The 22,731-nt window shown below is 39.2% G+C and overlaps 1 protein-coding gene across 1 annotated transcript in view; it reads right to left on the bottom strand.

Moving 5' to 3' along the window:
- The window catches only part of Trpm6 (transient receptor potential cation channel subfamily M member 6), a 147,730-nt gene that overhangs the window by 104,191 nt on the left and 20,808 nt on the right, over nucleotides 1–22,731 (bottom strand). Inside the window, exons 2-7 of the mRNA XM_031389892.1 lie at nucleotides 19,343–19,416; nucleotides 14,936–14,974; nucleotides 12,694–12,871; nucleotides 8,083–8,296; nucleotides 7,431–7,555; nucleotides 4,405–4,576 (exon numbers count right to left, since the gene is read on the bottom strand). Coding sequence (XP_031245752.1) covers nucleotides 4,405–4,576; nucleotides 7,431–7,555; nucleotides 8,083–8,296; nucleotides 12,694–12,871; nucleotides 14,936–14,974; nucleotides 19,343–19,416 — 802 coding nt within the window. The remainder of the gene's footprint in view (nucleotides 1–4,404; nucleotides 4,577–7,430; nucleotides 7,556–8,082; nucleotides 8,297–12,693; nucleotides 12,872–14,935; nucleotides 14,975–19,342; nucleotides 19,417–22,731) is intronic.

Genomic DNA, 22,731 nt, shown 5'->3' with positions numbered 1-22,731 from the left:
AAAAAAAAAAAAAAAGAAAAAGAAAAAAAAGAAAAAAATGTTAAAAGCAGTAAGGGTAAAAGGTCAAGTAACATATAAAGGCAGACTTATCAGAATTACATCAGACTTCTCACCAGAGACTATGAAAGCTAGAAAATCCTGGGCAGATGTTATACAGACCCTAAGAGAACAGAAATGTCTGCCCAGGCTACTATACCCAACAAAATTCTCAATTACCATAGATATAAAAATCAAGATGTTCCATGATAAAAATAAATTTACACAATATCTTTCCACAAATCAAGCATTACAAGGGATAATAGACAGAAAACACCAATACAAGGATGGAAACTACACCCTAGAAAAGGCAAGAAAATAATCTACTTTCAAAAAACCCAGAAGATAGCCAAACAAACATAAAAATAATATCAAAAATAACAGGAAGCAACAATCACTATTCCTCAATATCTCTTAACATCAACAGACTCAATTCCCTAATAAAAAAAGACATAGAATAACAGACTGGATATGTAAACAAGACCCAGCATTTTGCTGCATACAGGAAATACACCTCAGTGTCAAAGACAGACATTACTTCAGAATAAAGGGCTTTGAAAACAATATTCCAAGCAAATGGCCCCAAGGTACAAGCTGGAGTAGCCATTCTAATATCAAATAAAATCAACTTTCAACCAAAAGTTATCAAAAAAATAAAGAAGGACACTTCATATTCATCAAAGAAAAAAAATCTACCAAGAAGAACTTTCAATTCTGAACATCTATGCTCCAAATGCAAGGGCACCCACATTCATAAAAGAAACTTTGTTAAAGCTCAAAGTACACATTGCACCTCACACAATAAAAAGTGGGAGACTTCAACACCCCATTATCATCAATGGACAGATCATGGAAACACAAACTAAACAGAGACACATTGAAACTAACAGAAGTTATGGATCAAATGAATTTAACAGATATCTATAGAATATTTCACGCTAAAACAAAAGAATATACCTTCTTCTTAGCACCTCATGGAACCGTCTCCAAAACTGACCATGCAATCGGTCACAAAACAGGCCTCAAGAGATATAAGAAGATTGAAATAATCCCATGTAGATTCCTGTCAGATCACCACGGACTGAGGCTGGTCTTCAATAGCAACAAAACAACAGGAACCCCACATACACATGGAAACTGAACAACACTCTACTAAATGAGAAATTGGTCGAGGAAGAAATAAAGAAAGAAATTAAAGATTTTTTAGAATTTAATGAAAATGAAGACACATCATACCAAAACTTATGGGACACAATGAAAGCAGTGGTAAGAGGAAAACTTATAGCTCTGTGTGCCTCCAAAAAGAAACTGGAAAGAGCTTACACTAGCAGCTTAACAGCACACCTGAAAGCTCTAGAACAAAAAGAAGCAAATACACCCAAGAGGAGTAGACAGCAGGAAATAATCAAACTCAGGGCTGAAATCAACCAAGTAGAAACAGAAAGAACTATACAAAGAATCAACAAAACCATGAGCTGGTTCTTTGAGAAAATCGACAAGATAGATGAACCCTTAGCCAGGCTAACAAGAGGGCACAGAAACAGTATCCAAATTAATAAAATCAGAAATGAAAAGGGAGATATAACAATAGAAACTGAGGAAATTCAAAAAAGTCATCAGATCCTACTACAAAAGCCTATACTCAACAAAACTGGAAAATCTGAATGAAATGGAGAATTTTCTAGACAGATACCAAATACCTAAGTGAAATCAGGATCAGATAAACCATCTAAACAGTCCCATAACCCCTAAAGAAGTCATTTAAAAAGTCTCCCAACCAAAAAAAAAGCCCAGGACCAGATGGGTTTAGTAGAGATTTCTATCAGACCTTCAAAGAAGACCTAATACCAATACTCTTCAAACTATTCCACAAAATAGAAACAGAAGGAACTCTACCCAATTCATTCTATGAAGCCACCGTTACATTGCATATTCTCCCCTGGAGATGGAACAGTTTCTGTGTAATCCAGGAACCTGTCACAAATTCCTTTCATAGAGTTCCTTTATAAGAGTTTTTTTCTACTTCTATCATGTTTAATGTTCCAAATAGATTTTAAAAACTGGTTGAGTGCATATTACTTTTAGCTTCAGAAGACATCATGTATACTTAAGAGGCATTTAACTATTATAAATTATTTTGATGACTTAAAATTTCAATACTTAGTTGTATATTTTAAAATAAATTTTATTAGTTTAATTTTTAAAAATTAAAATGAAATAAAATAAAACGTCTAGCACTAGGAAACCTCATTAGAGAGCTGTTGGTTACTGCCTGCCTGTCAATAAAAATGAAGAAGGCCTTCCACTTCTCCTACATCCATCCTCTCCATCTCCTCCATGACTTCTATCAGGGTGCATTATGTAAGATCCCTAGACAATCAATAAAGATACTACATTTAAAAAAATAAAGGGCTAGAAATTTGGAAAAAAAAAAAAAAAAAAAAGGGAGTCCAGCCTGAGCTATATGGGAGAACCTTTCTCATGGAAATAGTTCATGGAGAGAGGAATGCATAAAAGGGGGGGAGGGGAAGCATAGCAGGAGACAGACAGACAGATGATCAAATTCTGTAAACTGTGTAACCACATATATCTGTGTGTTTAATTTTTTGTATGCTTGGAGAAAAGATGGTAAATAAACACAGGACAACACTGCCAAAAAAACAATTATCAGGAAGACCATGGTTCTCTAAGTTAGCAGCTCCTAAACAATCATCTTGGGAAACAATCCTTTCCTCTGTGGAGACCACAGTAAAATTACCAGGAGATCAGGGGCCCAGAACCTATGCTTCCTGCCCTGACAGGCACAGGCACAATGACAATGGCTAACAAGCAACTACCATTGGTCCCATTCCATTATCAATGTCCAGAGGCCAGGGATTCCTACATCAATTCTAATGTGAGCCATTATATTTCATTTATTATTTTATTTCATTTTATTTTATTTTTTGCTAATGTAGGCTTGTCAGCAATTTCAAAGGCATTTTGATTTTTTAGAATTAAATAATCAATAGTTACATATCTTCATTCTGTCAAACTATATGAATAGGAAATAGAAATATGTAATCCCTCATGGACACACCAGGTATGAAGATCAGGCATCAGTACACAAGAATTTCCATACAACTGTACCAAGAGAGAGGAGGAAGGAAGAAAGAAACAGACATTGATTAAAGATATACTATGTACCCAATGCTATTAACACGGTCAGTGTGAATTGACAACTAGAAAGGATCTGGGAGATGGCCCTCTAGGACTGCCTATGGGAGATTATCTTGATTGCATGTATTGATATGGGAAGACGCATCATGAATGTTAGCAGGACTATGCTCTAAGAAGAGCATCCTGGACTGTATAAAGTGGAGAAAACAAGCTGGGTGCTAGCATGCTCTCATTTCTCTCTGCTTCCTCATTGTGGGTGTGATGTAACCAGTTGCTTCAAGCAGCTGCTGCTTTGACAACCCCACCATGGTGGACCATCTCCTCGAACTGAAAGAGAGATCAAGCTCTATCCTCCTGAAGTTGCTGCTGTCAGAGTATTTCATGACAGCAACAGGCAATATTGAACACATTTTTCTCAGTTTTTGCAGCAATAGTTAAAGGTAAAGACAAATCCTCACACTTAAAAAGTTTAAAAGCTTAGCAGGTGTTAACTCTATTGCCCAAAGTCACAGACAGTAAAAACAGAGTTGTCTATGTCTCACACTTCCTGCTGCCTCATAGGAACAAGAACAAAAACTAAAGGAATTTATTATTCCAGCCAATACCCAAAGAATGCAAAGAACTTGAGCCCACTGAAAGGTACAGATATCTTATGAAAGATCCGTACAACACAGGACCCACTTAAAGCAGTTGTTTGAGCATAGCACATAGCATAAGCCTTATTTGCCCTTATTTCTAAAGCCCTATCTGGTTTTAACCTGTACCCTTATTTCCAATTTTAACCCCTTCCCTACCTAAAGTCACTGGGCCCATGCATGAAATTGCACTCTTCTTTGACAATCAGAGCTTAGATGCATATTCCTCTCAGGTTCATCTCCTTATTGCCCTTTAATTATTCCCATTTACACATGAAAGTTCCCCCAATCCCCTTTCTCTATCTGGCCCTACATTCTCTTGCTAAAGTTTCATTCCTAGTGAAACTTCTGACTATCCTGTCCCCCAAAGATTACTTCCTCTGTCTTATTGTTATCAACAATTCTGTATCAATGTATATCCTGCTTTCTTCTATCCTTTGGCTAGCCTCTGTTGGATACTGTGGCTATTCTAAGACAGTTATTACTTAGGTCTGTCCACCCTGAGCAGATGATAAGGAGGCACCTTGTTCACTAGCAAGCCCCCAGCCAGATGCTGAGCTCTGACGGAACTTACAGGTGTGTATCTTCTGCATTGAGAGATGCTTCTCCAGGTTCCGCCTGAGCTTCTCTTCATTTCCATACTTGCCCACAGTCCCATCATCACACAGGATGAAGTGAGAGTGCATACAGTTGAGTGTGGTGAGCTTGCTGAGTGGGTTACTCAACGTCTGGTACATACACACTACCTGAGAGACAGCAAGGACATGAGGGTGTCAGAGCCCAAAGTCTCTACCCAGACCTCCCCAATTCTAAACCCCATCCCTGTACACTAATGGAGGACTTTTCTAGATTAAAAGTATCACTTATAATTCAGGACAGTGTTTCTCAACAAGCTTATATTTTCTAAAAAGACCCCATTTCTTAAAGATCAAATAAGGCCCTACATCAATATTCACTTCACAGTACATGAAAGATACAAAATCAACAATACCCATACATATCCTGCCCAGTTCAGCAGGATAAGCACATAACCATGGTTTTTGATGTCTGGGTAGGCATATTCCTAAAAAGGTTCTAAATACTCCCCTTGTTTCTGACCACTAATATATAGTTCAAGGATAGGTACCAGTCCATAGACTACACCGCTATCCAAAACTTATTCTTGTGTACTTCTGAATAGCATTTAGCACTATTTTTTCACATATTCCAAAGGAAACAAAGGATAAAAGACAGAAATGTGACATCAAAGCCTTTTTGACATCTATGGACTGTGTGTGTGTGTGTGTGTGTGTTTTCATGCGTGCGTGTGTGGTGGTGGTAGTGGTGGTAATAGTAATAACTTTATCAATAGTACCCAGATCACATATTAACTATCAAACTGTTTTCTGCATGTGGTCATACTAGATTTGGAAGGAGTTTGGACTAAAAACACAACAAAAACAAACAAAAAACCCTCTATTTTAAGATAGACTGGGAGGAACCCTGAGATGCAGAGTGAGGGATAACTCTGCCCAGGATGCAGTGTATAAGAGAAGAACAAAAAGACGATGGGCATTGTCATCTATTTACTACAATACCATGAATATTATATTCCATACTACTGAAAGCAGGAAATCTGATAAATTTATGCACAGGTCATATAAGCAAATATTTTAAGAGTTGTAATAGAAAGTATGAAATAAAAGATGTCCAACTTTGGCTTTGATTTATGCACAGCTTCAATTTTTAGATGTCTTGTTTAAGCTGGGGTGGATGTCTATAGAGGCAAAGATCAAGAAAAGGGACCTGAGGTGGGCAAGGCATGGATGGCACGGGAGTGATCTAGAACACGTGTGATATCCAAGTAGAGGGAGGAGATGCTGGGGTGGAAAGGGTTAAGCTAGAATTGGGAAAGGAGACTAGAAAGAAGAGATGGGAGGATGTGTGGGTGAGTCCTGTGGAAAAGTCCTATTAATTCGTGAGTTGACTAAAAACGAGAAATTTAAGAATACTCATTTTGCCAATATAATGATTTGATGTCTGGAATTTGCTTCAAAATAATGAGCACTGTTATTTGGAAATGGATAAAATAATACATGAAACAAAACCAGACAACAAATTATTAGCTGCTTAAACTGGGGAATGACACACAAGAGCTCATGATTCTAACCTCGCTGCTGTCTAATATGTGCGATTTTCCAAATAAAAGTAAAAATAAACTATGGCCATGTCTACTTCAACTTGAGAAAATAACTGTTAAATAATCAAACAACAAATACCAGATTTGTGGTGTAAGATTCTGTCGTTACAGTTTAGAAATAGATAGGGACTCTGGCAATGTCTCAGTAGGTTCCGTCCATTCCCTTCCAACAGGGACAGATACAGATGGGTCAGATGACAAAGAGTGTACTAGTACCTGAATTCAATCCCCAGGGATGGGGGAGAAAAAAAAAGCCAGCAGGTCACGGGAGGTGGGGGGAAAAGCCAAGCTTGGTGGAATATGTTTGTATTGCCAGCACTGGGAAAACAAAGTTGGCAGATCCCTGGGGTTCTCTGGCTGGCCTGCTTAGCCCACATGAGGTGCTATCTCAAAAGAAAAAATGGGGGTGGGGGTAGGGCACCTGAGGAATAATACCAATGTTGTGTTCTGGCCTCCACATAAGTCTACATATATATGTGCACATACATGTACACACACATGCACATACACATACACATGCACACACACAATCAAAACACAGCTATGAATGAAGCAGAACAGAGTATAAGCTGGGGCAAGAGAACTAGATGGGACCAACTAAACAGTGTACTGTACTCAGTGCAAAATACTGCAAGGCTCTATACATTGGCTGGGTGAAGGATGGACCCACTGTACTCAGTGAAAAACACTACAAGGCTCTATACATTGGCTGGGTGAAGGATGGACTCACTGTACTCAGTGCAAAACAGTGCAAGGCTCTATACATTGGCTAGGTGAAGGATGGACTCACTGTACTCAGTGCAAAACACTGCAAGGCTCTATACATTGGCTGGGTGAAGGATGGACCCACTGTACTCACTGCAAACACTGCAAGGCTCTATACATTGGCTAGGTGAAGGATGGACTCACTGTACTCAGTGCAAACACTGCAAGGCTCTATACATTGGCTGGGTGAAGGATGGACCTACTGAAGAATTGACAAAGAGCATGGCCCAATCTATATCTTACAGCAATTATTCAGCTATTGTGTTGGAGCAAGTTGACAAGAGTGAGAGAAAGAAGGACTCATACAAGCATTTGGATGTCAAAACATGGCCACTTGCATCTGCCGCAATGACACTGGAGGGGGAAAAAGTCAGTCTGGAAGTATTCTGAAAGTGGAGCTAAGAGTTGATTGACAGGTCAGGTTCAAAACATAATACAAAGTGATCCCTCTAGGCTTAGTACAAGCTTTTTGGATTTGGCAGTTGTGAGATGGAACGGGCATTTTATGAGATAGGGTGCCAGATGTAGCAGGAAGACAGACGATGGTTTGGGATTTATTTCATTTGAGATGTCTTATCAGACATTTGGGTACATTGTAAAGTGAGCAATTGAGATACATGTTTATTTCCGTCTGGTGTAAAGGATTGTCTACTCACATCTTTTCCAACAAGCTCTCTCTGATTCTCAATGACACCCCAAGGAGGGATTCCAACTGTCCAGATTTTCCTCAAAGCCATAGAGGAATGGGCTTTTAGGGCATCCCCCACATGCTTGGATACTCCTATGAAACCAGAGTATAATTGGATTTGAGCTCACAGATCATGCTTAAACAATGACTCTGACATACACAAATAGACAATCATATGTAAAACATCATTTTTAAAGTAGGCTCTAAACACAATAGAAATGGATGTGGGCTTCCCGGCTATCTCTCTCATCTCTTAACCTCTCTACTTCTTACTAATGAACAAGGAGCTGAGTAGTTCTCATCTTCTTTGACCAATTCTAACACTAGATACTAACTACTCTTGTCTTGCTAGGATGTTCCATGCACTGCTGGACACAATGAGCAATCTAGTATTCTCCAATGTACCAGTAAAACAGCCTACAGATTACCTCTGATGTAAAAGCATGAGGTTCAGGGGCCACTATGTTGGGGTGGGTGTTTTGGTTTACTGTTGTTTGTCTTTCTCCCTAATATCGCCATACCTCCTGTGAGTGTTGTATAACAGCGATTTGATATCAAGCTACCTGACTCACAGTTAGAAAGGGGAAGGAGAGAACAAGAGAATCGGGTGTGAGCTTTACCTGAGTTTATGCCTTCTGTAATTATCCATGCTCCTGTGGTCTCTGCAGCTTTGACCAGACCTTGGCTGAAGGTGTCTTTGAGCTTGGAGGATATCTTGAAGTTCTGGAGACCCCCATGGACGGAGATCACAAGCTTTGGCAGTTCCATATTCCACTCTTTCAACATTAAGTGCAACAGATGATCTGATTTTGTATCCCAAGAAGTTCTAATGTACTGAAAGGGCAGCACAGACCCGAGAACAGAACACAGGGAAGCATGCTAGTCAGTAGAGACAATGAACACACAGGAGGCCCACTAAGGTAGCCATAGCCTGGCCAGATGTATCCAGGGCCTCTCTAAAGTTTAACTTCACTTAATGGAAATATTTGCTTTTAGTGGTTCCACACTCCCTCAAACTTCCTTCTGGGAATTATAAATCACTACAGGAAGCTTCCTCCAGCTGGAAATTTGGTCTCCACACTTCTTCAGAAGACTGGAAGTGAGGGGGGAAAAATACTGCATAGGTGCATTTATTTGGAGGGAGCTTTACAAAGCAGATGAAATGTGACTCTTTATAAGTGCCACATATTTATATTTCCTTGGTCCTTTTCATACATATGAAAATTTTTAAAAATTTAGGAGCATGAACATATATATTGTTCTTTTAGACTATCCACCAATCATTTCTTTGCATATAATCATTCTTTGCATATGATTACTCCTCTGAGAATTTTTTTCCTTTCAAAATAACTGCACTCAACAGGAGCCTAGCATGAATGCCCTCTGAGAGTCTCCACTCAGCAGCTGACTCAGACAGATGCAGGCACCTAAAGCCAAACAGTGGATGGAGCTTGGGGACTCTTATGGAAGAATAGGAGGAAGGATTGTGGGTCCTGAAAGGGATAGGAACTCCACAGGAAACCAACAGAGTCAACTAACCTGGACCCTTGCGGCTCTCAGAAACTGAACGACCAACCAAAGAGCACACATGGGCTGGATCTAGGCCTCCGTGTACATATATAGCAGATGTGCAGCTTGGTCTTCATGTGGGTTCTAAACAACTGGAGTGAAGGGCTATCCCAAAAGTTATTCCCTGTCAGTGGGACATGTTCTTCTAACTGGGCTGGCCTCAGTGGGAGAATATGTGCCCAGTACCACAGAGACTTGATATGGGAGATACCCAGAGAGTCCTTACCCACTCAGAGAAGAAGGAGGCAGGGGAGAAGGATTATGGGAGAGGGTGACCAGGATGGGGGCTGTGAGCAGAATGTAAAATGAATAAGTAAAAAAATAAAAATAAAAAAATAACATGCGAATGAAAAAACAAAATAACTGCACTCATCTTTGAGAGTACAAGTCAAAAAAAACAATCAGTAAAGTCACCTGAGAGAGACACTGATTCACTGCAGCTGGCCTGATGTTACCAGGCATGACTGGCTACAAGCCACTTTAGTTCTGAACAGTGAAGTGAATTTGCTTTCTTCAAACAGAATGCCAACCAACAAGCAGGAATAAGCCAGTGTTATGAAAAGAAAGGCTGGCGTTAGGAAACCATGAATTCCAGGACTATGTCAAAAGAAACCATGGGTGGAACTTTCCATACAAACAAGTATAAATTACCACAATGACCTCTAAAATGATGATAACAACTTAAAGCAGTTTACTACTCATTTTGGAAGTTGCTACTATAGGGCCACTTCATTTCATAATTAAAATATTATAATTTCTGACCAACAGCTATAATAACACATATGTAACAAGAAGAATAGAAGGTTGATCAGGATCCCACATATGAGAGATGCCACTGAACTTCCAGACTTCACAGAACATTACAGTAGTAGAACCAACACAGGCAGACCCTGACTAGATGATTCTGTTGCTGAGAGCAGTGGATGAGGGCAAAGGAGCAGCCCAGGTTCCTATGCCCCAGCTCCTCTCTCAGGTAAGCCTGTCTTCACCCCTAATCTTTCCCATGTTATAAGATACTGCTGTTTGGATAGACATCACTGAAGAGCCAAGCTATTAGCACTGGCCTCTTCCAACAGAACACTTCTATTTCTTTTGTAAGTAGCTCATTTCCCCAGGCAGAACCTAATAGGCAGGTTCTCTCAAATTCTTTGTAGAATAAGGTGAGAGGGATTCTGGGAAGGGAACTATAGTAAAGGAAAACATAAGGTAGTTTCTCTCAAGATTTGGTCCTGCTCAACATGAACCTGAAGGATAGAGGAAGCCTGGGCAGCCATACCTTGCTGAGACATGTAGAAAAATGCACTCCTGTAAACAACACTATAAAATAAGGACAGCCAAAATCTGAGTGTAAAACAAACTAATTGTAGGGGCTGAAGAGATGGCTTGGAAGTTACGGCCACTGCCTGCTCTTCCAGACGATGCAAGTTCTCAATTCCTAGAGTTACAACCATCTGCAACACCAGTTCCAGGAGATCTGATGCTCTCTTCTGACCTCCATGAGCACCAGGCACACATGAGATGCAAACACACATGCAGGCAAAACATCTTCACACATACAAAACAAACAAATTTTAGCATGGTCAGCAGACATGTCTAGCTATATTTCCAATTTTCCTGAGTACTCTTTGACCTTTGAACATGCCAACCATTGCTGCTTCATTGGAGCCATTCACCTTGTTCACCTTCAGATCTCAAGCTAAATATGTGAGTTGGTTTCCTCCACTTTTGAATGCCTTTCTCCTTGCATGCTGTGTCCTTTCATAGAAGTTTTCACTTTCCCTCAAAGAACTTGGGTTCTATTCTCATAGCAACCTCCACCTCTGCAAGGCCTGTATATTTATCTCCTATTCCCACACCATACACAATACCAAAGTGTTAATAGAGCAAACCTATTTTCTTTGGACTATAGGGGGTTTACAGGCACACAGTAAGTAATGAATGAATGCACAGAAAAAGGTGTAGATGAAGTTAGTTAAGAATAAACAATACGATAATATAGCCCTGGGCTTGCACATAAGACGTCTTGGGTTCTACCCCCAATACTGCAACAAACAATAACGAGAGAAAGACAAACAATCAAACAGACAGACAGACAGAGAGAGGACAAAGAGAGAAGTGGCTCTGAGGTAAGGAGTGCTTGCTGTTCTTCCAGAGGATTCAAGTTCAGTTCTTAGCCCACAGTAGGGTTACAACAGGCTTACAACAACCTGTAACTCCAGCCCCAGGGTACCCAAGGCCCTCTTCTGGCCTCCACCAGTAACCCCACATGTGTAATACACTTCATAGACACACACACACACACACACACATCACACACTCACACACTCACACAAATAAATAAATAAGTAAATAAATAAATATCCTAGACAAAAACAACAAAAGGAAGGAGAACAAAACTTGAAGAAAAATTGCACGCAGGGCTTTCTAAGAATCAGACTCCAAGGGGGACTGGAAAGTGAGGGGGATTTTTCTACCCTAAAACAGAAACAGGCATGCATAGTCAAACACAAGAGGCTGAGTAGCTCTACGTGTAGATTCCTCTAGAACTGCACTACGACTTTATGAAGAGAACCTTCTGTTTAAGTGCAACATTCTGATAGTTGCCTGCAGAACATGGCTGGCACTCAGCATTCCTGAGGTTGTTCTACTTGGGAAATGAGCTACTCAGAAAACAGCAGGTAATAAATGTTCGCAGAAGAGAATGCCCAAGGGAAAGTGGACCTATTAACACTGTATGCTACAATTTGGATCTGCAGCTTACCCAAAAGCACATTGTTAAAGGCCTACTGACCAGCCTGAGTCAGTAATGGGAGATGGTAGAAGCTGTAGAAGGTGGCGCCTAGTGGGAAGATGTAAGGTCATCGGGGTGTACCCTGCAAGGATAGTTAACCTTGTCCCTGTCCCCTACTTCTTCCAGACTGCTGTTAAAATCCAGCTGCTGTGCCCTGCCCAAAGCCACCACATTCCATGTGAAACTATCATGTTACAGGCTACACCTTGCCCTGAGAGATTCCATTTTACAAGCACTACTTGACTCCACTTTGCCTGTAAATGCACAGGTAGGATGAGTCTTCACCTTGCTGGCCACATAAACAGCACAAGAGAAAACCACTGATAAACTTACCCTACAATTTTAAAAGGTGCCAAGCTAAACATTTATAAAGTTAAATGAGATGATATGAACTCATAACTGTATTAAAGTCGTATCAAGAAAACTAATTTTGAGAACTTATTAGACACACCAAGCTAAAGAAGGGGTAGGACAGCCTCACCTGGACTCCATACTTCAGAAGTCACCTCACAAGAAAAATAGTGATGAACTCTATTAATATGTCACGTGACCACCCTCAGTGTATGTCAAAGGACTAGCAAGCAGAGAACCCCTAAGTGCCCCAGGAGCTTCAGCTCATCTCAGTCCCTACTGCTGCTGTAACGTATTAAAGTTATCATCTGTTCGCCCATCTTAACCTAGTCCTGTACCTGGGATGCAGACAATGCCTCTCATACCTAAGAGAAGACCAGCTAGATTGGACAATAGATCAATGACATGGATCCCTTTTCAATAAAGTCACACCCATGTGGCTCTCTCTCCTTAGGCGTACACGTGCAAGGTCTCTTTTGTTCGAAACTAGTGAGATGGTTGGTTAGGGTTGTCAGCAAACCTTGGAGTGGTAGATGTGTTCTCCATCTTGGAAGTTAATGGTGCCAAAGGTATCTGTGGGGCTTTTCACTGTGTGCTTCTCCACAGACCACTGCTCATTTCCATGGCTCTCGGTGGCTGAGAGGCTCCAGGAATGATCTACCCCATGGTGCTCTTGAATCAGCCGTCCACAGTAACACCTAAACTCCAGAAAACAAGTCACTCAGGATAGAAAATTGGTACAATGTTTCCAATTCTCAGACTGGTGTGTAGGGGTCACAACTAATAACACTTAAAACTTCACGTTCAGTTCACTAACCTTGGCAGCAAGCATCTTTACCCTGTAAGCAATCTCTGCAGTCCCTGCTTCCCCTTCTTAACAGTCTGTCAGCCATGTGACGAATAATTAGTCATTATTTCTCCTGTCTCTGTTGTTTTGTTTGTTTGCTTGGTTTTTTTGTTTTTGTTTTTGTTTTTTGGTGGAATCTCACCACAATGCTCAGGCTAGTCTTGAACTCCTAGTTTTGGACTGAAATAATTCTTCTGCCTCAGCCTCCTAGTTAGTTAGACCACAGAAGGTGCCGTCAGATGTGACTCTATCTCCTTTTAAATAAAAGTAGTTGGAGTGATGGAAACAAAGCTTTTACTATTGTTAAAGTAGTTCAGTATTCTTCATCTATCTTTTCCCTTCACTTTATAACTCTTTATTAATATACAGTATATATTTATATAATTTGTAAATAACTAAATATGTATAGATATACATATGTAGATTCATATCCCAAAATGTTCAATGGTGTAATATACAGTAAAACTTGTGAAGGCCACTCTACCTAAGGCAGAAATCTCTACTATAATCTCATATATGTATATTCATTTTTAAATAATATTACATGCTCATACCAGTCTACCTAGAAATATTAGTCAAGATAGAAGTGGAATTATAAATGCACCAAATTTTTCATTGTTTTCCCACTTATAATTATAAAATATTAGAAATGACTATGTAACATAAGCACTCATCAATAAGAATGCAACTATAGGGCTTAACACATTGGTAGAGTACATGTCTTAGCATGAAACAAGCCCTGGGTTTGATCTCCAGTACCACAAAAATTAGGAACAGTGGTTTACACCAATAATTTCAGCACTACAAAGATGGAGAAGAGAGACTCAGAAGTTCAAGGTTATCCTTAGCTAGTTTAATAATATCTAAATAAAAAGTTTAAGGAGAGCCTAGGCTGTATAAGACCCTGTCTGAAAAATAAGAAAGAAGCTAGTAAGTCAAGTGTGATGAGGAAGACCTCTAATCTCAGCTACTGGTGAGACTAAGACCAAAGAATTTGAAATTGCAGGCTACATTAAGCAAGTAAACAAAACTTCGAGACTGTTTCAAAATTTAAAAATATAAAAATCAAATAATTCAAAAGTTAAAGTTAAAAATGGTTAAATTTACAAACTTCAGAATATAGTCAAAATTAAGGAAGGTTTATTTTGCTCTACTGACAAAAAGGATTAACTTGCTGACACACACTTTAGAATATATGATAAAATTTGTACAGTACTTCAGTCTGTTGTGCAGTGTGGGTGTTTTGCCTGCTTTTATGCAAATTCATGCATAACTCATTTGTCAAATACCTCAATGCATGCCCAACACAGAGCTATATTTTATCCAAATACAATGTGATAGCAAAGTAAAATGTAATGTTTAATACATGTTTTAGGTAGTAAAAGTTCTTGTCAAGTATCTTAAGATGTTTGTCTGTCTCAATCACTCAGGACTTCTATTATTTTCAAGTACCATGCTCAAGAAGGTCAAAAGAGAATGAAAATGAACACACACACACACACACACACACACACACACCTTTTGTACTTCTATCCTTTGTAAAGGAAACTAACAAATGTCTTACTCTGAGTCCCTTAAATATCTAAGAGCAGTCTGGACACATTTGTCATCCATTAATCGGCAAAGCTGTTTCTATTGATCCAGCCAGTCCATGGGTGCCCATGTGCCCCCTCACTGTTCCATGGGTGCCCATGTGCCCCCTCACTGTTCCATGGGTCCTTCACCCAAAGCTGTGCGCTCCATTGAAGAGGACAGCATTCCCTGATAAAGAAGACTGCTCTAAGATGTATGAGGAGCTGAGCTCCCTGGCTAGAACCTCTAAAAAGAGCTCTTGAGATCTGAAGACAGTCTCCCAAGTACTTTTCAACACACTACCTTAAAGCAAAAAGGAATCTGCTTTTTCAGAAAGTCTCACCTGACTAAATTGTGGCAGATTTGGCAGCCTGGAGTGCATCTGAGTCAAAGAAATAAAGTTACTGTTAGTTTACTAATATATGTGATAAAAACTTAATGCTTAGTAGTAAATATTTATCATTTTCCATGGTCTGAGAATTGGGATTTGCTAAATATTCTTGCATCATTTACTTCCCATGCTATTCCCTGTGTATAATTATACTGTAGAAACAATGATAAAATTAATAAAACATGAACTTTGGTACAATTGATTCAATGATTCTTCTAAGCCACAGCTCTCACATTTAAAAATAATTTTAAACACTTTATGACCCCCATGAGGTGCTAAAAAAAATTTAACTTAGCTAATATATCTGAAGTAGCTCATGCTACCTGGTGCACTGCAGTGTATGTAATGAAAGTAGTACGTTAGTTACTTTGCTCACTGCTGTGACAAAATACCTAATAAAAGCAACTTAAGCAAGGAAGACTTTACTTTGGCTCACAGTTTGAGGGGATACAGTCCGTCGTGGTCAGTCATGAAGGTGGGAGTGTGAGGCAGCTGCTCACACTGTGTCAGTAGTCAGGAAAGAGGAACAACAATGCTCAACCTTTCTCCTTTTATTCATTCAGAGACCAGCCTCTGGGAAATGTACCAACCACATTCTGGGTGGTTAAGTGTCTCGGGAAATACTCTCATAAACACACCCAGAGGTGTGCCTCATTAATTCAATAGGTAATTCTTAATTCAGTCAAACTGAAGCAGATGATGATTAACCATAACAGGTAGGTATCATTATTATTGTTGTTGTTTTTACCATTGCTATTATAATTACTAAACAATGAAGATAACAGAGCTCTAGAAAATCAAATAAGAAATCATATTTTAAAATATTTTAGTCATAAAGCAGGACCAGTGATGTAGGTCAGTCGACAGAGTGCTTGCCCAGCACACCCAAGGCCTTGGGCTCTACCCCAGTACCTCATAAACTGGGTATACGCACGGATAATTCCTACACTCTAGAGGTGGAATGAGGAAGATCAGAAGTTCAATGTCATGCTCTGTGACATACTGAGTACAAGACCATTCAGAGCTACAAGAAACAGTCTTACTATACAGGTGTGGGTGTGTGTGTGTATGTGTGTGTGTGTGTGTGTGTGTGTATGCACATGTATGCATGCATGAGTATGTGTATCTGTGTGTATGCCTAACCATATCAAATCAAATACTGCTGCTGATCCACCTCTATGCCTGCCTAATGCAACTCTGTTTCATTAATTAACACTGTTTTGTTGTAGTACTTTTTACTTGTTTGGTTGGTTAGTTTGGTTTTATTTGATTCATTTGATTTGGTTTAGTTTGGTAGGTTTTAGTTAGTTTGATTCATTTGGTTTGATTTAGTTGGTCTGGTTGGTTTGATTTCGTTGGTTTGACTCAGCTGGCTTGGTTAGTTTGTTTTGACTTAGTTGCGTTGGTTAGTTTAATTTTATTTGCTTTGGTTTTGCTTAGTTTAGTTGGCTTACTTTGATTTGGTTTACTTTGTTTTAGATGATTTTGTTTGTTTAGCTTAATTTGGTTTGGTTTGGTTTGGTTCACTTAGACTTATTTGTTTAGCACAGTGCTAAGAATGGTTGCCAGGCCTTACACGTACGAGGCTCTGCCAGAGAGCTCCAGATCCAGTTCTCATCATTACACATCATTACATCTCAAAGGTAAGGCCTCTGTGCTTCAGTCTTCTTTAATATTCTATTCTACCTTTCTTGGCTGGGGAGTATGTGAAGTTCTAGGTTCCATCTCTAGTATCAAAATAACTCAATAAGTAAATAGACAGACAGACAGATAGATAGACAGACATACAGACAGACAAAAAAAAAAAGAAGGGTTAAAATTGCTTTTCTTTTCTGAGCACGTATACATCCATATAAATTTCAAATCTCTTGAGAAATCTTTCAAAATTTTGATGAGTATTTTATTAAATTTGTAAAATTAGTCAGGACTTAAAATATGTATAATTACTTCTAATATATACTAATAATATGTAAACATATAAATATATATTATATAACTAATAATAATAATGTTTTTCTCTTTATAATTCCAAAAAACCTCCAGCATTGAATTATCAATGATCATATTTTCAATGTAAAATAATTTTTAAAAGACTAGTTTTCAAGAGGGAAAAAAAGATATTGCTTATAAGCTGCTTAGAATCTGTCATTCTAGCCTTCACTTCTGTACTAGCCTTGATGTCTTTAAAAAAAAAGTTAAAATCGAGCCTATTAGATTTGTTATCTTATTGGGAGCTAAAAAATATTAGTAAAAGAGAGAAAATTTTGTTTGTGCTAAATACTGAACTACCAGTTTCATTGTATGAATCTGAGCCCACCCCATCTCCAGGCTAATGTTTTGAATGTTTGAATTCCAGCCCTACAGCCCAAGGCTTGTAGTACTGTTTGTAGGCTTGCAGCCTTCAGGAGGTAGGGCCTGGCTGGCAGAAGTATTTCACTTAATGGCAGGCCCTTGGAGGTAATGACTTACCACTCATTACAACCACAGTTCCTGTTTTCTTGTCTGAGCAATGTAAACAGGATCTTGCCACACACACAGGAGACAGAGTGGACTACCCTACATGTTGTACTAAGACATTCTGAAGTTGAAAGTCAAAGTCAATCCTTCCTCCCTAAACGCTTCCTTCCCTAATTGCTTCAATCCATTTTGTCATAAGGATAAGAAGTGAGAAATACGCCACCATTTCCTACCCATGATACTGACAAAAACACAGAAAGCCAAGCTTCTTGAGACTTTTACCAGACCCCAAGAAAATGGACTGTGTAAGAGAAATAGCCATAGTCATCTATTACACTTTTTGTAATCATATGAACATAGAGACATGGGTTTTTTCCTCTATAAAATGTAGAAAGTCTTGGATCTTTCATAGACTTATGGTCAGTGGAGCCAGGCACACTGGCTTGTGTCTGTAGTTCCAGCACCCAGGAAGCTAAGGCAGGACAATGATGAATTTAAGGCCAACTGGAGCTGCATTCCGAGACCCTACCTTAAAATAATTATGTATCTTTTCTCTGAAACTGGGGGGTGGGGGGAGTTGATGATAGAGCCCCATGCACACTAAGGGAATGAATGCCTCAACACTGAGCTTTCTTCCACATCCAAAGTTCTCCTTGCATCTTAGGATGTGTGGTTACACACATCACATTCTGTCACTTTTCCTGAGGTCCAAGGAGATTATGAAGATGATGTTTCACGTGAAGTGAATGGAGTGATTGGACCTCAGTCTGCTTTAAACTATGCCTATGATCCCATCACATGACACTATAAAAGCTGAATGGAAAGAGGGGGAGAAAAACAGTGTTACCTTGGCATCCTATAAACATTTTATAAACAGGTGAAATGAGAATTTCCAATCACAGGGCTTACCAACCATAGGTAATTCAGTGAGGGTGGGACTAGTCAATGTTTAACAAAGGCAAAGAATACATTTTAATCCTTGCCAAAGAACCTTACTATGCGCCCCATGTACTCATGACTTCTAAACTTTAAATGAACATAATAAGGCCAACAGCATAAAGGAATGTAAAATAGACTAGCTACCCTAATTAAAATATTTCTCTTCTATTTCCCTATCAATTTTTCCACCAGGTCAATGACATCCAGTCCTAACCTTGTGAACCTGATTACCCTGGGGAATTTTCCATAGACTTTTTTCCCCCTGTTTCTCACCAGCTGCCTTGCTGACCTTTGTCCTACAAGTAGAGTTTCCATAGGGTTGTCCAGAACTCAGAGTTCTCTAATTCAGCCCTGCTGCCTACAATCTACATACACACAAAGCCTCCTGAGGAAAACGTAACTAAGTCTGGCGACTCCTTGGATCTCTGCAGTGTCCCTGATGTATCCTCTACAGTCATCATTTCCCATGGTTACTTTACATGGGATAAAGAATGGTCACATAAGTTTGAATATTCAATATGGACATAGTAAAAATTATTTGTCCAAACTTGGGTTACAGCCTTGTACTCCTATAACACCTGCCCTGCCTCCAAGAGGAACCACGTGGAGGACTGACCTGCAGAACCACATGGAATGGAATCCACGGCAGTCTAGTGCTGTTAGGACATATAACTTTTCCTCTTTTGAGTTGGTTGCTTCTTTAAATAGACTTTTGACAAGAACATATTGGTGATAGGCACTGGAGCTGTTGCGAGGTAACTAACAAAGTCCCTTCTCTTACTAGGTTTTCTACAACATCCATGGCATGTTTTTATGGGGTAAAGGAAGAAATGCATGGAAATGAATAAATACCCTCACTTCATAGATATCGCCAAAATAGATATTTCAAATTTCTTCAAACAGCACTCAATGTAATGTTGCTTTAAAAAAAAAAAAAAATAAGAATGTAATTTAAAAACGTACCTGTGAGGGTCTTTTGAGCTGGGTATGAATTTGTTACATTCTCTCTTGTAGAATACCCCTTCGATCCAGGATTTCTGAAACAGAACAAAACATACCCTGTGATTTGTTTGAGTAAAATGAGAGTGTGGTATAGTTATGATGATTTAGGTAGGTGAGATAGGCATAACTATCATGATAGTCACTAAAATAGCAAGACAAGGGGATGAAGATATGGCTCAGTCAGTAAAGTGCTTGTTGTATAAGCATGAGTCCCTGAGTCCGGATCTCTAACACTCAGCAGAAAAGCCAGATGTGATAGCATGTACCTGTAATCCATGCTCTGGGAGGCAGAGAAAAGAAGATTCCTGGGGCTTACAGAAAGCTAGTCTAGCTAACTTGGAAATAAAAGAAGACACCAATGTCAGTCTCTGTCTACCGATGCACAACCACACATGTGTGCATACACATACACACACATACACACACACACAGCCAAGACCAAACCAAAATAGCACTCAGCACTCAGGAGTATCTATAGTCAAATGGTCACACAAAATACAAAGTTAATTCATACAGAATCTCATTTTGAGTAACAAGATCTTTGTAAAGCTGTAACTCATGTTCCCTTAAACCTGCTAAGACTCACTTCAATATCTTGTGCCGTAATCCTACCACATGATACTCTCAATACTTTAAACTTATCACTTATTAAATCCCAATGTGGCTAAGGTGTCAAAAAGACTGGAAAACATATGAAGGGACAGTTGTGATCTTGACAATTTCTTTAGTCTGTGAACACAGCAGCATCACTTCGTGGTACAAAACCTACATGGGGAATTGAGATGCACTCTTCCTTCTAACAAAGTGCCTTCCATTCTACAGAATGTAAGTTATAGCCAACCTCCTCTAGAAACTGCATTCAAAGTCTGGAAACAGAGGACTAGGGGACTACCATTGAACCCAACTAACATATATGCTTGGCCTTGTCAAAGTATGAAAATATATTTTGATTTATTTTATTTATTTGTTTTAAGATTTTTGGGTGTGTAAAAATGTTTTGCCTACAGATGTGTATGTGCACTATATGTATGCTTAGCTACTGCAGGAAGCCAAAAGATGGTATCAGATCCCCTGGAGCTAGAATAGTGAACCGCCACGTGGGTTCTAAGAACTGAAACCAAATCTTCTGAAAGACTACCAAATCCTGTTAACACTGAGCCAACTCTCCAGCTCCCTCACATGAAATATCATGATGCCGTATGGCCTAAGATTAGAAGTGTGGATATAAATTTAGACATCCATACAAACTAGAACAGAATGGGAGGGATATAATCTTATTCTAAGTGCACTTATTCTGAGAGTTTACTACTGAATACAACGAAGATGACAGAGTCTAGGTCTTAATCAGAAGAGAGAAGAGGGCAGTTGGATCTTGTGCATTTAACATCTATATCCAGTTAAGCAAAGCTTCCCAAATGAAGGCCAGGATGACCTTAAGTCTGTCTATCCTCCTACCCCTTTTGCACAGTCTACAACTATTTTTATGTATTAAGTAGCACTCAACAAATTGGGGAAACCACTGAAAATACAAATCTGGAAAAATCCAAAGTCACAGAACTAAAAGTAAACTGAATGCACATAAGCTCGCTGTGTTTGTTATGATAATCATTTAGAATCCTTAAGCCCCATCCCTATTAGAAGTATTCTACAAACTTATTAAATATCTAATTTTTCTGAAGTGCAACAAAAGTGTTACAAAGGCATTAATATGTCCTCAAAGAACTCCTCCTCACTCTGAATCTTGAAATGTATGAATCTATTAAATAATTGAAAAGTCCTTTGGACAGGCCTCCATGTTGAACACTGGGACTTCTGTAGATTTCTGATATTAAGAAAAGTAGAAAGGAACGAAAGGGAAAGAAGTAAAGCCTGATATAACACCTCACATGTGCAACTGGCTCGTGAAGAGCGCTGTAAACCAGCTACAATAGCATTCGATTAGTGCTCCCACTACTTCAGAAGCTAAGGTAGGAGGATCACCTCGTCCCAAGAGTTTGAGACTAGACTGGGTAGCACAGCGAGGTGCTCTGTTCAAATACAGGGACACAAATAAATAAACAAGTAACTGGCAGTGAAGATGGACCCCAGCTTAGGAGTTTCTACAAACACACTAAGTAAGCTGAGCTTGACCTATTCCTTTTCTAAAATATTTATTTCTATTTTTCTCGCATATGGCTGTTTTGCCTACATGTATGTAAGCACACTGCAGGTGTGTCAGGTGCCTCCAGAGTCCAGAAGAGGGTCCTGGAACTGGAGTCATGGACAGTTGTGAGTAATCACGTATGTGCTGGGATTCAAGCCCTCCATCCCCTCAGCCTGTTCTTTTCAAGGACTAGATAACAGCTCTGTGATCAGACTTTCTGACCAAAGCACTCAATTTTTTCATATCTGTTTGCTCATGTGCAAAAAATGCTAGCTCATCTGGGTACAAACTTCAGTGCTAGAGTGAGTGCTTAGCATCAGGGTTCAATCCTAGCATAAAAATAAATAGTTGGAAAAACATTCCATCACAGAGCTATTGGAAAGTTTGTTCATTGAAAGCTTAGATTTTGGGGCTGGCGAGATGGCTCAGCGGGTAAGAGCACTGACTGCTCTTCCGAAGGTCCTGAGTTCGGATCCCAGCAACTACATGGTGGCTCACAAGAACCCGTAAAGAGATCAGATGTCCTCTTCTGGTGCGTCTGAAGACAACTACAATGAATTACGCTGGAGCAAGTGGGGCTGGCAGAGGTCCTGAGTTCAATTCCCAGCAGCCACACACATGATCGCTCATGGCCATCTGTACAGCTACAGTGTACTCACATACTCATACACATAAAATAAATAAAATAAATCTTTAAAAAAGAAAGAAAGAAAGAAAGAAAGAAAGAAAGAAAGAAAGAAAGAAAGAAAAAAAGAAAGGAAGGAAGGAAGGAAGGAAGAAAGCTTAGATTTCTTTCAATGCCTTGTTAGGTCTCTATTAGCTATCATCATTAGCTATACCATGGGTTAAAATTAGCTTTAGGTTGTTAGCAGCTCAACTCCCATGTATTTTTTACCACATAACAATGTGGGACCATCTAAATCTCCCTCATAGGAAACCTCATAATGTGATGCAATGGCTTTATAGGTCCACTTTCTCCTTGAACTCCAGGAGATATAGACCTAGTGCCAGTCACTTATGTTGCTCCAGACTCCAACCCAAGAATTGTTGAATGAACAACAACAAAATGGACATATTCAAAAGAGAGCTGCAGGTACCATTGTATAGAATTTTCCTTTCTTTTTTTTTTTATTTATTTATTTTTTAATTTTAGATATTTTCTTTATTTACATGCGAATTTCTCCTTTCCCAGTTTCCCCTCCAAAAA

This window comes from Mastomys coucha, unplaced genomic scaffold, assembly GCF_008632895.1.
Source record: "Mastomys coucha isolate ucsf_1 unplaced genomic scaffold, UCSF_Mcou_1 pScaffold21, whole genome shotgun sequence".
Lineage (NCBI taxonomy): Eukaryota > Metazoa > Chordata > Mammalia > Rodentia > Muridae > Mastomys > Mastomys coucha.
Note: the sequence above shows the minus strand (reverse complement) of the source record. Positions and strands in the feature narration are given on the sequence as shown.